Raw genomic sequence first — 16,981 nt, 5'->3', positions numbered from 1 at the left:
AAAGAAGGTCAAGAGCTTCTCAGCAGTATAATGACTGCAAGCAAGGCAGAAGATTACAAAGGCAAAGTTCCATTTCAAATCCACTCTCCCAGACCCTCTGGATAGAGGCCAGTGATCACTAAGGTAACTTTTTTTCTTAAGATAATATTTCTATTGCTAAAAGATTCAATATTTTCGTGGTCATTAAACATCTTTTGTCTTTTAGTTTTATGATACTGTTCATATAAGCTAAATAAATTATTTAATAATAGTTAATATTAAAACAATGACTTTTTTAAAGCATATATGTCAATATAACAGCTTACTAGGCTTTTTAAAAAGGAATATTGTATCCAAATTCCTATAAAAGCTGAGCTTATCTTGATGGTAATTAGATGAACTGAAGAGAGTTCACTCCCTACCACAGTAGAAATAAAATGGGATTCTGATGAATCTTAATTAAATGCAATGCAACAGTCTATTTACCTGAATAAAATCTTTAAACTTTATAATTGATTTTCATGCTTCCTCGGTAACCTCCCTGGGCCTGGAGGATTAGAACACGAACAGAGTTTGTGGCCCCAAATCAGCGGGACACATACGAGGCCCTCTGGAAGGCCAGAGAAGGGAGCCCAAGTTTCTCATCCCCACCGCACTGCCCACTCAGTGAGCTCAGGGCTGGAGCCCGAGCCAGAGGCGGGAGGGACAAATCAGTGAGTTAGAAGTAGGGAGACTCTGACTTCTGCCCTAAGGGCAGGTTCCTTTGCCAAAACAGAACAGTTCACCCTGTTTCCATGGTGCTAAGCCTCCTCTCAGAGCCACTCCTACTGCCATTCTCTCAAAAATCTACAGGTTTCAGTCTGGCACTGATCCTCTTTCAGCTTTACAACAGCAGGGTTTGCGCAGACAGTGGCATCAGTTACAATTCTAAGGAGCCCAAGAAAACCTTTCAGGAGTAAAAGAGAAACAGAAATGCCCTCATGATGGACCCTGAATTAGCCTCCCATTCGTAGCTCCCCAGGTTTGCTTCAGGAGCCGGACGTCCGCATGAGGGCCTGTAGGTCTCTCTTTCTCTCACTGTCCTCCAGCAGGGCAATCCTCTTTCCAGTGGAGCCAGTCCTCTTATCCACCCTGAGTCACCTGCTCTCCAGCGGAAAACATCACTCTCTTCAAGGCTCCGCTTCAGTCCCAGGAGTCCCAAAAGCCTTCATGTTACTGCCTCCCCTCACAACAGTTCTCCCCTGGTATGGCCTCAGCCATACACACGTCCTGACCACATCTCATGACCCTAGCTTGCGTAACATATGGCATTTTTCTGAGTTATTTCATCTAAGTATGTTTTATATCCCCAATTACACTAATAATAGCCTGACTGTACTCAGAATCCTCAAACAGAACATTTATTTCTTAATCGGGCTCCATGTTAAGGATGAACACAAATAATTAGGAAATAAGTGAACAATCAAGAAAGAATTTTGTCTTCAAAAACCAAACTGCCAACTTCCTGGGGATCAAAAAAGACTGAACTTGATCATGTTCATCATCACAAGTTCAGTCCTCCAGGCCCATCTGTTACCACTAACATCTGGGAGAAATACCCAGGGGCTACACAAATGACTCAATCAAGTTCTTAAATCTCTACTGATAAAGAGAAAGCTTCATCTTAGATTTTACCAAAGGCTAAAATAAAAGTTCTTTTCAGATGAATCCTCAAACATCCTAAAAACTCAATTAAGTCAAAGTTTCAATTCCCCACAGAACTTGGTTAGTTAAGATTTTCTCAGATCATACGTTGCCTGCAGGCCGAGTCCAGCTGCTCTCCTGCACATTCTCCTTGCAGAAGGGACTGGGCAAGAGAGGCAGGACCCCTGGCATCATGCAGATTATAGAAGTGCCCGATAAAGACTAAAAGTAAGGCTTGCTCATCTTGAGGGGAGAAGGGAGGTGAGTGAGACTGAAAAGAAGAGGAGGCAAGACTACAGCTGTCCCTGGAGAGCCAGACTAGGGGTTCAGAAAGCAGCTGACTCGGGCGGGCTCACAGTGCCTCCCAATAGGCAGGGAGCCAAGGAAGGAGCCCTACCATCAAGCTCCTTCTCAATGGAGTCCATCCTATGCGTGACTTCATCCTGAAGGGATTCCACGTGGGTCAGCAGGTTAAACTGCCACTGGTGCTGGGTGCTCAGCAGCCCCTCTCCGCCTCTGTCCAGCAGCTTCCGAGCAGGGGCTTCCTCTGGTAGGACCTTTTTAGAGACATAGTCCCTCACCTGGGGATGCAACAGCATTTAAGTTACTGAGTGGAGACAGCTCCCAGCCCCTTCTCCAACCAGCCAGTGTTTGCAACTATCTGAAAAAACAGTTGCAGGTGGAATACTCCAAATCTCTATCTCCCTTTCCTCCTTCTCTCGGGCACTGAGCAGATGCATGCCTGCTGTACCCATTGTAACCACCTCAGGGCAGCACAGACCTCTGGCTCAGAGGGCCTCACAGCTGCCTCCCAGTGACTGGCCCAATGGCCGTAGGCCTGAAGTAGCCCTCAGAGAATGGCTTCCAGAGCCCTGAGATCAGAGTAGAGCAGGGCGAGTGCAGACAAGGTCATATGTGGGAGTCAGACAAACTAGTATGAAGTCCTAGCTCTGTGTCTTGCTGAATGTGTGCACCTGGATGAGTTACTTCACCTCTCTGAGCCTCTGTTCCCTCATGGGAAAGATGGAAGTAGTAAAACTTACTTTAAAGATACATAAGGACGAAATAGGATAAGGTCTACAAAACACAGTGCCCGCCATCAGGCTGAAAGAGATTTATGACTCTGGTTGCTTTGTTTAGGCCCAGTATTTCCTGATTTTTTTTATTACATGCCAGAGCCACTAGGAAATCTGCCTAGTCTGCAGGATCACAAGTCTTTTCTGGAGTTTGTGATCTCAATCTTTCATTCATTCATTTGAAATGAAATAAATCCTAGCTAATATTTATTTAGAGCTTACTATGTGCAAAGCCATGTGCTGAGAGCTCTTCACAAATATGTTGCGCAATAACTGAGAAAGCACTGTCACTGGCCTCATTCTACAGGTGGGTGAGGAGACACGTCTGAGGAGGTGAAGTGACCCACTCAGAATAACACAGTGAGTGGGTGAGCCCAGACTTGAAACTGCATCTGTCTCTAAACACTGTGTCTTTATCAGCCTTGCCCAGCACTGTTTAGACATGGGCAAGGGCACAGACCGAATGAGGTACAATACAATGCCCACCCTTGAGAGGCTTATAATCTAGGACACTCCCTCTCGGCAACATGCAGCAACGTATTTAATGCTGGTGATACCAACCCGGAGGGTAAAGTCAGAAAGTAAGGACGACAAGGCTGGAGAAGCTCTCAAATCACACCAAGCCTCACTGACAACTGAGGACAGGGCAGAATGAGACCATGAACAGTTAAAGATGACAACACTGACAAGAGGATGACACAAGGGACTCCAGAAGAGAATGAATTGAATAACAAAAATTAAGAGTAGCTCTTAGGAAAACTGATGAACCCAGCAAACATTCTGACAAAACGGACTGTTCTTACGTCAGGGCTACAAAGTTAGAAGCCAAAGTAAAGCTATCATAGAACTGTATTGAAAACTTACACCCAACAAAACACTTGACTCATTCTCTGCTCATGCTAAGAATTAGCATCTAAGTGCAATTATAATGTAAATTGTGTTAAAGAAAAAATTCATTTTCCTAACTTAGTTTCATTTATTATCAAGTTCCAATCACCCTTTTCTCCTCGCTACTTCCCACCTCTCCAGTCCCACATCCACTGACTATGCCATTTTGTGGGCATTTCCCAGAACCAATGGTCTTCAGTTTAAGTGGGCTCTCCTGACTTTGCACCCATTTTAACAGATCAAAAAACATCTACGATAAGCAAATTTAAATATAATTTTACGATAAATACAATTTTATAATAAACATATTCCACAGAACATTAATCCTAGGAGAACTTACAAGCACTCGAACAGTGAATTAAGAACAAGTACAAGCGAGCCACATACCTTTGGGGAGCTAGGTTTGGGATCACCGTCCCCTCTGCTCCTGTCTTGGTCTAGAGGCCAGCCCAGACGTGGCGAGAGGGAATCGTCACCGTTCTCGCGGAGGGGGTTGACTGCTTCATCGAGGGCAGAGCCCCGGGTCTCCACCACCAGCTTCTGCTCCACAGCAGGGTAATAGGCGCGGGGCTTCTGGTAGCAGTGCTCGCTGGTGATATACGACTCCTCCACAGACCGGGGCAAGGGCAGGGACAGGGGCTTCTCCATCACCCCATTCAAAGTTCTATAGCTTGGGGCTTCCTCCTTGCTCTTGGCTTCAGTGACATGGATGTGTTTGGAATGAGATCTCCCCTCCCCTGAGTGCTGTTTCCAAGGCTGACACCACAGCTGCAGATCAGGATGCTCCCTGCTTCTGTTGGGAAGGCAAACATGGAAAGGGCTTTGTAGTAACTGGGACCACTGCAGGGGCTTCTCACTTTCCAAACACTCTCCCAATAGGGAGAAGAGCTCCCACCTGGGCTATCTGGCCACAAACCACCACTTGCCAAGCAAGAGGGAAAGTAAATCCACCGGCGTCTCTGAGGAGACCACTTGCAGGCAAGCTCTGGCTGTGCATACTAGCAGTGGGTGGGACTGGACTTGCAGTCTTTCCACTCCACCGCTGCTTAGCAGTGCAACTGGGACAAGTCACCCAGCCAGCCTCATGCCCATTTCCTCTCTGCAAAACTGGGCTGACCATGTGTCTGCCATCAACCACCGAGTTTGATAAAGATTAAGTGAACTAATTTGAAGGGAAATACTTTGTTGGCGGCAAAGTGCTCTTCAAGTGTGACTTAGTAAAAATAACCTTAACTTATTAATAAACAATCACGAGCATCCCGGCATGCAAGGGCACTCAGTCATAAACACAATGAGGACGGGGGCTGGGGCAGGGGGCGACCAAGACTCATCTATGTATAGGCCATCAATAATAAAAGTTTAAAAAATTCTAAAATCTATTCTCACCATTCAAAGAGAAATGTTTGTTACTCAAGAACAGGGATTCTGATCCTGTTCTGGACCACAGACTCCTCTGGGAATCTGCTGAAAGCTCTGCCTACATGTATGTGCACATAAAACTCTGTGTATGACTTTAGAATTTCCCAGAATCATCCACTGTTTGAGTTTTGACCCAATAGAGGGTCATTAACTTAACTTACTGGATCATAACCAATTGTAAAAAAGGAAAAATAGAATACAAAATATCAAGTGCACTATTCTGAGTAGGTGTTTTGTGAAATTTTAGTTTCAGTTTTATATGTGTAAGTGATATAAAATGTGTTTATTAGTGGGGGATATATATTATTTGAAGTTTAAAAACACTACTCTAGATAAACTTCACTTTTTATCTCTTCTTTACCACCTGGAACTTCCATTATAACCCTTGATTTTTTTTATTTTTTTTATTTTTTTGAAGATTAGCCCTGAGCTAACATCCACTGCCAATCCTCCTCTTTTTGCTGAGGAAGGCTGGCCCTGGGCTAACATCTGTGCCCATCTTCCTCTACTTTATCTGTGGGACACCTGCCCCAGAATGGCTTGACAAGCAGTGTGTAGGATTAAACCCCAGGCCACCAAAGCAGAGCGCACAAACTTAACTGCTATGCCACCAAGCCGGCCCCACCTTTATCATTAAATGAAAGGCAGGAAGAAAGGAAAGAGAGGGAGGGAGGAAGAAAAATTGTGGGCTTCTGGAGTAAGGTCCATGGGTTCCCAGCAGTTCCTAGCTGGGAGGGCAGTGCCCTCCAGGGGTTGTTTGGAAACAAGTGGGAGGAGCTACTCACATTTGGTTCACAGATGTGTAGAAATATGCAGGGGCCTTTCTAATTGTTACAATGATGAAGAGGACTACTGGCATTTAGTTCATAGAATCCAGGGATGCTAAACATCCTATAATGCTGAGGATAATCCCACACGAAGAAGAATTATCCCTTCATATAATTGTCAACAGTACCTTCCCAGCTCCCAGTTGAGAAATACTAAAACCAGATCAGCAGGAAAGCATAAGCTTAACTCAACCAGTAATTCTCAATATGGGTACCCCCAACACTTTACTGAAGCCTTCTTGCAGAAATGGAATAGACCATAAATATGCAGGCATGAAATGATCTTAAAGAACCTAAAATTCTGCTCCTAGGGGGCTGCAATTATCCTTTCTCACCTCTCCCACTCCAGCAATCCACAATACCACTCCTACGCTGGAGAAGGAAACAATGAGCATCAAGGCAGCCTGGGTCCTGGGCCATCTCCAGCAGGGTATCACAGCCTATACCAGGAATCCAAGACCCCAGACACACCTCTGAAATCATAACTGCATCAGGGGAAATGGAGTCATTGTTAACTTTCAAGTCTACGATAGTCTGAAATCTGTTAACATGGAGCATATAAGCCATAGTATGGACCTCCTCTTGCATGAAAATCAGAAAAGTCTTTTTGTCCTCCCTCCTACAATTTTTGCCCTCCCAGCTGAGATCTGAAGTCCCGGCTACTACTCCAGACAAAGATGACCCTGGCCTTCCCTTGTAAGCCCTGTCAATCATGAAGAAAGTATGTATAAGACATGTATGCTACTTTTTAAATGACAATAGATGCTCTGAAGTTACTTACTCCCAGTTTTGTTTGCCTTTGAAAATAAATCCATCAGGCCACTTAAGAACAATATTTCTGCAAATGAAGATCCTAGAGCCTGTGACAGCAAGAGGCTACCCATGTGTACACAGACATACTGGGACCACCTCCCCCTATGCCAGGACCTTTTCTCCATATATAATGACTAACAAGATCTCCCTATACCTTCTGAACTGCTAGAAGTCAGATTTAATTCCATTACAAAGTCACTGCTATAAAGACAAAGGATCTAAAACAGGGATTCAGAAGGTACAAGTTTCCAGAATACTGGATAGGGCCAGGAGCACTGGCATTTCAGGAAGAAGAAAGAGAACACCATCTGATCGAATCCTCAAACGAGAAGAAACAGAAAAGTTTACAGTCAGGAACATCACCTGAGGTTTCCCAGGCGTTCCCACGGACCATCTTCTACCTACTTAAGTCAACTTCTGGCATCTCGTTAAGAAACTCATTCAGTATATACAGGGTAAAGCTTTCTGATTTTATAAAATGTGAGCGAATGGCTTATCTCTGACATCCTACCCAAGGCTGGCACTTGATTCAGTTAACCTCAACAGAGTCTGCGGCAATGTCAGCTGATGCCCCCAGCAACTATCCTCCCTTTCTCTTATACCCACCTGCACCCTCACACCTGAGCCTGAGCCGGCACATGGCTAGCCTCCCCTCAACTTAGGTGTATCCACGAAACTGCTTGCTCTTCCCTTTTTCTCTATTCTCCCACCTGGGAGCTGGCACAGAGTTGAGGTACAGGTGAGACTGCTTTGACCATGCAGATGAGGGTAACCCCAACAGAATTCCAGAGCAATGAGACAGAAGGAACCCAAGCCCCTAAGTCCACAGACGGAATCCTGGAGAAAGGCCACCTACATGGCTTGGACCCCTGCCTACCCCCGGACCACTGTTTATGTGAGAAATAAAATTCCATTTTGTTTTAGCCTTTATCTTTTGAGTCTTTGTTATAGCAGCTTAGCTTTTACTCAAATTAAAAGGTACTCTTGCTGAATATGCCCTGCTCAACCACTCCTCATCATGCCAGTACTTGAAGACAGGCCTTTGTGCACCAGAAGGCAAGAGAAAGCAGACCCCAATTCTGCCTTCCCAGGACTCTGACACTCTACCCTGCCTGATGCCAAGAGGCTTCCAGGACTAATCAACACAAAGAAAACCATGTCAGGGAGTGGCCTGTCACGTCTAACTCACTTCTGGCACTGGTTTGTCATTACCGATGACTTAACTAAAATGGCATCCTATGGGCAGGCTCATGGGAGAACTTAAGGAGAGATTTTTACAGAAGAGAAGCTGTCCTTGCCATAGACTGTGCTAATACCAAAAGAAAATTCATGGAACCACTGAGAAGAGGCAGTTAGAAAGGTTACAATAAGTACTTGATAGGAGCCAGGACTGGATTTCAAGACCTGGCTCTACCCCTAGAAACCATGGGAGAGTAGCTGCCCCACTCAAGGCCCCAACTGCCCTCTTTGGTAAAGTGGGGATAGGTTATAAAAGCCAACAGACCCCAATAACAGCCAAAGTCTTTCTCAGCTTACATGAACTTAGGTCATCTGACACATAGAATGCAATCACAGAAGGAAATTCATGCTCAATGTCACTCCTCAAACTTCTGCCCATTAAAAGCCCACAGTTCAGCTCCAAAAGGCCTAAAACTTTTCTGCATGAGAGCACATCATCAAGAGACATACTTATTAAGGAACCACTATGCTGGAGAGCAGGCCTGCCAACAATATCTCTTCCAGTAGCTTTCAATTTTACTTTGTTTACCAATCAGGAATGTTTAGGATGAATGGATAAACAAAACATGGTATTACATACAAAAAAATATTATTCAGCCTTAAAAAGGAAGAAATGCTAACACATGTTACAATACAGATAAACCTTGAGGACAGTATGTTAAGTGAAATAAGTCAGTCACAGAAAGACAAATATTGTAGGATCCCATTAATATGGGGTACTTAGAGTAGTCAAATTCATAGAGAAAAAGCAAAATGGTGGTTGCCAGGGGCTAAGGGGAGAGGAAACAGAGAGGAGTTGTTTAATGGGTACAGAGTTTCAGTTTTGCAAGATGAAAAGAGTTCTAGAGATTAGGCACACAGCAAGGTCAATGTACTTAACACTACTGAACTGCACACTCAAAAATGGTTAAGCTAGGGGCCAGCCTAGTGGTGTAGTGATTAATTCACATGCTCCACTTTGGCAGCCCAGGGTTCACAGGTTCAGGTCCCAGTCATGGACCTACACACCGCTCACCAAGCCATGCTGTGGTGGAGTCCCACATACAAAATAGAGGAAGACTGGCACAGATGTTAGCTCAGGACAAATCTTGTTCACCAAAAAACCCCAAAAAGTTGAGATAGTAAATTTTATATTATGGATATTTTACCACAATTTAAAAAAGAAAAACCCCCTCAGAACTTTACACCATAACAAAAAACAAACTAAACTATAAATACATATACCACATCTTGATTATGGTGGTGGCTGCAAGGGTGTATACATTTGTCAAAACTCAATGGACACTTAAAATGGGTGAACTTAATTATATGTAAATTATACCTGAATACAGTTGATTTTTTTAAAAAAGAATGTTTATCATGTAACTGAGAATTTTTAGCAAAGGTCTCAAGCTCATCTGTCTTATCATTGATTTTGTGACTTTCTAATTTCTCAAATTTATTCTGCTCTCACACCATGCCAAATCAGACTCATCCCCAAAGCTGCAGGTGCCACACTTACTGCAAGATGCTCATCTTGAGCTGTAGGCCATGCAGAACCTCGATCACTCTCTGCACATCACCAAGAAGCTGGTGGGTGGCTACAATCTTCTTGGCATTCTGGTGGGAGTAGTTCTCTTCTAAAAATGCCAGACCATGCATATGTCCCCTGCTCAACCACTCCTTGTCATACCAGTACTTGAAGCCAGGCCTCTGACCTAAAGCAGTGACAATGAGAGAGTTAATACTTGGCCTGAAGGAAACCCAGACTATTTCATCATCACACAGTTATCACACAAACTATTGGAAGGATGGATTGGTATGTTCAGTGTGTTCATTTATTCATCCAATATACATTTACTTGGCACCTACTATATACTAGGCTCTTTATTAGGTGCTAGCAATAAGGTAGTGAGTAAGGCTTGTAAATTGCCTGATTTCCTGGAATGGCCAGAGGTGGTATGGGAACCTAGATACCTCTTTCAAAGTAAATCACATCATTCCTTCTCCTACTCAAATCTTTCAATGACTTCCTATTGCATACCTAAGAAAACCCAAAGCCCTAACTCCGGTCTAATGAGGCCTGCAGAACCTGGCTCCTTCCTGCCCTTCTTGCCCCAGCCTTACAGCGGCCTCCTTTCACCTTCTGGTACACATCCAGCTCTTTCTGGTCTTAGGATCTCTGCTTTAACACTCTCTCTGTCTGGAGCACTACTCCCAAGGCCTCTGCAGGACTGGACATTTACCACCTCCTCAGAGAAGCCTTTTGTTATCTCCCAAGGTAAGAGAACCTCTTCAGGGGCTCCCAGTTGTTCCTTATCTAGTTGCTTTTTCCCCTCAACGCATTCATCCCTATCTAACATGTTTACTTGAGTGACTTTGACAACTGTGTCTAGCCCCAACTCCAGTAAGAGCCAGAAGAACAGGAACCATCTTGTTCATGGTTGTATCCCCAGAATCTGGCAAAAGGCATCTTGAATGGATTTATCAAATGGAAAGAAGCCCCAAGTCCCCCTCCAACTGTCACCTATCACCTAACTAAATAGATGGTCAGGCCCCCTCCCTTCTCTAGACTTCCATTTCCCATCTGTTGCAGTGACAGATGAACTGGATGGCTTCAGTGGTCTTAGTCATTACAGGGATCTTAGGAAGGAGTGAAAACACAACCACATGAGACTTGGCAGTGTTTCCTGCTCCAAAAGCCCAGGGAACAGCTTTCAATCAGACTGCTGTTCACCTCTCCATATTTGTAACAACCCTGAAATAACCCACATAATCCCTATCAAGGTCCCTGGACTCTTTCTGGCTTTACTAAGACACATGGTGGGGATACACTTCAATTCTATTAAAAACATTTTTAAGCAACCTTTAATGAATAAAGCTGTTAAGTTAAATTTCTGGCCCAAGACACTGCAGAGTCAAACACAGTCTATAAATATGACAGACACTGAGAACTCAATTCAAGGAGAAGCCTATTTACTGTCTTGGCAGAGTTGTAAAAGTTCAGAAAGTGCACAGGAATTATCAAGATGCTGTGTATGATTGTAAAAACAGAAAAGTAAAAGGAAAGAGTGAGACAGTAAAGTAGCAGAAAGAGATTTTAAACGCTGCCCTAAGGAGCCCTCAGGATTATGCGTGGGATCTCAAAGGCAGCTGCTGCAGGAGTGGCCAGAGCAGCACCAACTTGTTTTACAAGACAAAGGTCAAACACACTGGTTCTCATCTGTCTGGCACTAGCTGGCCAAGTGATCTTAGCCCAGACATGTCCCTTCTGGGCCTGTATTTGCTCACCTGTCAAATGTCAGGGCTGAATAAACTGGTCTCTGAGAGCCTGCCCCTCGATAATATTCTATGACTCACAGACTAATTTTCTGACCATATTCTTTCCTTAGGATAAAGGGACAAACAGAAGCAGATTCCTCTCCATTTATGGACTAATCTAGCACAAGGAGACACAGTGTCACAACAGAGGTCATCAGGCCCCGAGGGGATCTACCTGCAGGAAAATGAACTGTGGTTGTCAGCCTCTCCCTACGCAACCAACAAAATCAAGAGATTTGGCCCCACAAGCCAGTTCTAATTCCAATTTGCCTTATGAGATTAGGAAAGTCATTCTTATCCCTGGGGATCAATTTCTCCCTCATAAGCAAAAACGGGAATAGGAGCTCCTACCAGGCCCACCTCATAAAACTAAAACGAATAACAGAAGCAAAGGCTCTCAAGCATTGTCTCTCTGTAAGGGGATCACGGGACTGGAGCCAAGGGGAGAGACCTTACAGGTAGTGAAGGGAGATGTCACCATTCCTTTGACAGCAAGACAAGAACCACAGATTTATAATCCACCCCTGAGACTTCTGGAAAGGGGCACCCAAGAGCCATAGGCCAGCCCCGTGGCCATGGAAGAATGAAACTAACTGATACTGCCAAGGAATTAATTCACTGTTCTGGGTGGCAGACAAGCTCTTCACAACCACATTTTCCCCTTCCCCTCAAGGGCATATCTCTTTCCAGGCAGCAATGATGCAACGGAGGAAAGGCAGGTTTCTAACCCTCCAACAGCCCCAAAAAGCCAAGGATGGAGCCCATATCCTAGTGAACTCTCAAGAAAAGAAAAAGGTGCTCACTCTGGCAGCACATATTCTAGAACTGGAATGATACAGAGAAGCTTATCATGGTCCCTATGCATGGAGGACACACAAATTTGTAATGCATTCCACAGTTTTTATAGTTTCAGTCGTACAAGAAGAAAAAGTTCTAGAAGTCTGCTGTACAACACTGTGCTTACAGTTTATAAACAATACAGTACTGTACACTTAAAAAAATTTGTTAAGAGGGTAGATCTCATGATAGACGATTCTTACCACAATAAAAAAAATTCTAGCTCAAGGCCAGGCCTTCCACTAGGTGAACCTCTTCACACATGCTCTCCTATTGCTAAGCTCAGGACAGCTGGCCACCACACGAGTAAGCAACAAAGGCAAGGAGGAGTCAGAGTCTAGCCGATGCTGAAGAAATGAGTCTCAAGACCACAGACACTTAGGCTGTTTCACAGCCAGCTGTGCTAAGGAAAAAGCTACATACTGTTAATATCCCTGACTCCAGAAATCTCTACCTGGAGGATCTTGGCAAACATAACAGGTGTATTTCTCAGGCACATTTTCTTCCAGTAATCCCATGCAGACCCCATGCTGCCAGCACTGGCACTCTTCACACTGTTAGAATTAAAGAAGCAATAAAAATTAAACTCAGACGGTATCTTCCATTCAAAAATAAGACCCACCTGTTGGGGGAGGGGACAGTGGAGGGTGTACAGGGAGAGGGGAGGGAGAGCACTCCCCGCTGACTTACACAGGAGCTGAGCTGCAAGCACTCACCTAGAACTGCACTGGCCACTACGGCAACCACTAGCCACCTGTGGCTCTTTACATTTAAGCGAACAAATTAAGTTAAAAACTCAGTTCCTTCATCCCACTAGCCACATCTTAAGTGCTCAACAGCCACATGAGTCTAGTGGCTACTATACTGGACGGCACAGGCTAAGAACACTTAGATCTATTAAACAGTGCTGATCTCAGAAAAATCACTCCCATTTCTAGAGGCTTTCATTTTTCTGATCACTTTATGAGAGAGGAAAGTTCTTAGAGGAAGGTTAACTTGGAATGACAAAAACCTGAGTGTGAATTCTGGCTCAGACATTCAGTAGCTGTGTGACCTTGCATAGGTCACTTCTCCACCCTGGGCTTCAGTTTCCCCATCTGCAAAATAGGATACTATTCCTACCGACCATATGGGGCTGTTTGTGAGGAATCAATGGGCCACGTATAAAAGCTCCTATTGCAGAGCCCAGCACACAGCTTTTATGCATTAAGAGCCTATTACTACCACTACTACTAATACTACTACTACTAGGCAAGCTCATTCACTTTGATGCCTCCCAGAGTAACCATGTGCTAGCACTTTGCATTTATTCTCTCTAAACCTTACCAAAGGTCACACAGCTGAAGAGAGGCAAAGGTGGATCTGAACATAAGCCTGGCTAATTGCACAGCTAGTTATTTTGTTTGTTTGTTTTGGGTTTTTTTGTGTGTGTGTGTGTGAGGAAGATTAGCCCTGAGCTAACATCTGCTGCCAATCCTCCTCTACTTTATATGTGGAACGCCTGCCACAACATGGCTTGCCAAGCAGTGCCATGTCCGCACCTGGGATCCGAATCGGCGAACCCCAGGCCACCGAAGCAGAACGTGCACACTTAACCACTGCGCCACCAGGCCGGCCCCAAAGCTAGTTCTTTTAACCCCTAGTCTCCACCCCCTTCCCTGGGGAAGGGAGAAGGGGGAAGGGGGAAAGAAATGGAAGAGGAGGGACAGGAGGCAGAGAAGGAAAGAAAAAAGCAGAAAGTGAGGGCAGCATTGGCCAAGTGGTGGATGGCGTGAGGATAGGAAGCCTGAGGGCTAAGGGTCCAAAGGAGAGAATGGAGAGGAAAAGCATATGCCAAAGGAGACACTAGGAGACTTCAAGCAATTCCAAAATAGGGCCCTAAACCTTTAACCACTCAACCAAATGGAGAGCTCTAGAAGGTGGGCAGTAAGCTTCCCAACATAATCTTGAGGGTGGGCCACCAGCCTGGCCACAAGGGACTAAAAGTCCAAAGCTCAGACAGTCCTGAGCTACCTGGAGGCAGACAGGCCCCAGCATCAAGACGGCTTTCATGAGCAGATATAAACCCTCTAAGAAGCTAATCATGTCAGAATCAACAGCCGCAGAGCTGGAAGAGAGACTTCAGATAACATCTGATCCAGATTCTTCAACTTCCAATGAGGGAACTAAGGCTCAGAAGGAAAGTAAAAGGCACACAACAACAAAGGCAGTTTGTAGCAGAAAACAGACTAATAATTAAGAATGAAAGTCTCTCTCACCAATGACTTTGTAAGTGTCTTGAGAACTAGGATTCATCAAAATTGAATCAAACACAGCTACGTTGAAAATTTCAAAGTAACTTTTTTCATGTGGGTCTGGCTAACATACATTATTCGTTTTTTAAAAGTTTAAATTTAGAAATGAATAAGAAAAGAAAAAGAAAAATGAACAAGAATAACAGAAAAAATATCTAAGAATAAATCTAAGACTAAGAATAAAGTATCTAAGATAAAATATCTAAGAATATCTAAGAATAAAACACACAAGATCACCATGAAGAAAATTTTACAACACTATTTGAAGGGTACAAAGACTTCAGTCAATGGTAAGGTGCACCTTATTCCTGGATAGCAAGAGTCACTCTCATAAGGATGTCATTTCTCCTTGGGTTAACTTATAAAAATAATGTAGTGCCAATAAAATAATAAACAGATAGCTTTGGAACTAGATAGAAGCTGCTTCTAAAATTAATATCCAAGAAATTTGTAAAAAGGAACAAAAGGGGGTACTACCCCTATGAGATATTTTTAAAATATTTTAAAGGTACAATAATTAAAATAGAACTGTACAAGCCAATATTTAGACAGATGGATCAATGGAAAAAGAATCCAGAAAGAGATCCAAATACATACAGAAATAGAGTAAATAAGGTGGCATTTCAATAGATGGGGCACAGTGTTGGGACAACTGGGTAGCCACAGCCCTCACCTTATAGCAGGTTAAATTCCAGGTGGATCAAATATTTATAAGGTTTTTAAAAAATAAATGGAACCTCAAAAGTACCAGAAGAAACCATGAGAAAATTCTTTTATAAACTTTTATCAAATTCCAATGAGGAAACAGGTGTTATTCAAATCTCAGAAGCAATTACAGAAAAGTTTGATACACTTGACCTCATAAAAACAAATCTGTAAGACAAGTCAAAAGACAGATGACAAAGTGGGTATAAACATATGTAACTGTTCTCACAGCTGATAACAAAAAGGTATCCACAAAAAGCCTTGTTGGGGCCCAGAGCAGGCCACCTCAAAATATCCACAATGGAATATTGATTATTTTGAATTAAAATTACTTGAAAAGCAGTCGAAGCAAAAACACAAAAGGCATTTTTGACCCTCTTCTCTGTTCCCCTTGAAGGCAAGAAATCCATCTGCCCAGTGAGAGGCGCTCTCCCTTATCACCTGCATCCTTATCACCAGAGCTGGGAATTCAGGGCTGAGAAGCCTGCAGAAACAAACCTTGCTAATTTACTACCTCAAGCCTAAACTCTGCTTAAATTCCTCACTAATTACGTACCTCAAACCTAAGTGTCTTTGTCCTGTCATTCCTCACAAATTTATTGTTTCTTTGTGTAAAATATACATATATTGCCTACTCTGATCATTCTCCAAGCATCATTTTCTATGATCTCTAATACATACATATTAAACTGGGTTTTCCTCCTGTTAATCTGGGCTTGTGTCATTTTTATTATTAGTCCAGCCATAAGCATACAAGAAGGGTAGGGGCCAGCCCAGTGGTGTAGTGGTTAAGTTCACACACTCCGCTTCAGCAGCCCAGGGTTTACTAGTTTGGATCTTGGGCGTAGACCTGCACACTGCTCATCAAGCCATGCTGTGGCAGCATCCCACATAGAAGAACTAGAAGGACCTACAACTAGCATATACAACTATGTACTGGGCTTCGGGGAGGGAAAAAAAAGAAGAGTAGTAGAAGAGGGGAACCTCCTCCTCCATGACAGCCTACATAAATGAGTAGGAAAACGACCAACCATCCAAAAGAAATACAGATAAAGGTCATGAACAGACAGGTCAAAGGAAAAGGAAAAAAACTAATTCTTTTTTTTTTTTTCTTTTTTGCTTGAGGAAGATTAGCCTTGAGCTAAGATTTGTGCCAATCCTCCTCTACTTTACAGGTGGGTCACCACCACAGCATGGCTGATGAGTGGTGCAGGGCCATGCCTGGGATCCAAAACTGCAAACCCGAGCTGCTGAAGAAGAATGTACAGGACCCAACCACTACGCCATGGGGCTGGCCCCAAAATTCTTAAATAAAAAGATGTTGTGGGGGGGAGGGCAGGCGGTGCAGCCCTGTGGTCAGGTGGTTAAAGTTCTGTGCACTCCACTTCAGCAGCGCAGGTTTGCAGATTAGGATCCTGGGTGCAGACCTACTCAACTCGTCAGCCATGCTATGGAAGCATCGCACATACAAAATAGAGAAAGACTGGCATAGATGTTAGCTCAGGGCTAATCTTCCTCAAGCAAAAAAAAAAGAGGAAGATTGGCAATGGATGTTAGCTCAGGGTGAATCTTCCTCACCAAAAACAAAAAAGAAAAAGAAAGAAAGAAAGAAAGGTGTTGAGGGGCTGGTGTGGGTTCAGGTCCCAGGCACAGACCTACACCACTTGTTGGTGGACAAGCTGTGGCAGCAACCCACATACAAAATAGAGGAAGATGGCACAGATGTTAGCTCAGGGCAAATCTTCCTCAAGCTAAAAGAGGAAGATTGGCAACAGATGTTAGCTCAGGGAGAATCCTCCTCCTCAGAAAAAAAGAAAAAAGATGTTCAAATCAACCATTAAAAGAATACATTAATGTAAAGTAACTTGAATTGATATAAATTAATGTGAAATAAAACCAGACTGATAATATGCGTACACAT

The 16,981-nt window shown here is 43.7% G+C and overlaps 1 protein-coding gene and 1 non-coding gene across 4 annotated transcripts in view; one reads left to right on the top strand and one right to left on the bottom strand.

Moving 5' to 3' along the window:
- Positions 1-16,981, bottom strand: part of PHF20 (PHD finger protein 20) — a 144,374-nt gene that overhangs the window by 4,842 nt on the left and 122,551 nt on the right. For 2 of the 3 annotated variants that reach the window (XM_046679353.1, XM_046679352.1), the window contains 4 exons: positions 12,516-12,615; positions 9,426-9,621; positions 4,014-4,419; positions 2,060-2,243 (listed from right to left, as the gene is read on the bottom strand). In XM_046679353.1, the coding sequence (XP_046535309.1) occupies positions 2,060-2,243; positions 4,014-4,419; positions 9,426-9,621; positions 12,516-12,615 (886 nt within the window). The remainder of the gene's footprint in view (positions 1-2,059; positions 2,244-4,013; positions 4,420-9,425; positions 9,622-12,515; positions 12,616-16,981) is intronic. The other variant, XM_046679354.1, reaches the window with a different exon arrangement.
- On the top strand, positions 12,020-12,126 carry LOC124249247 (U6 spliceosomal RNA). The gene has a single exon (XR_006891318.1). It is a non-coding gene; the product is annotated as a U6 spliceosomal RNA (small nuclear RNA).

Source organism: Equus quagga, chromosome 12 (assembly GCF_021613505.1).
Source record: "Equus quagga isolate Etosha38 chromosome 12, UCLA_HA_Equagga_1.0, whole genome shotgun sequence".
Lineage (NCBI taxonomy): Eukaryota > Metazoa > Chordata > Mammalia > Perissodactyla > Equidae > Equus > Equus quagga.
Note: the sequence above shows the minus strand (reverse complement) of the source record. Positions and strands in the feature narration are given on the sequence as shown.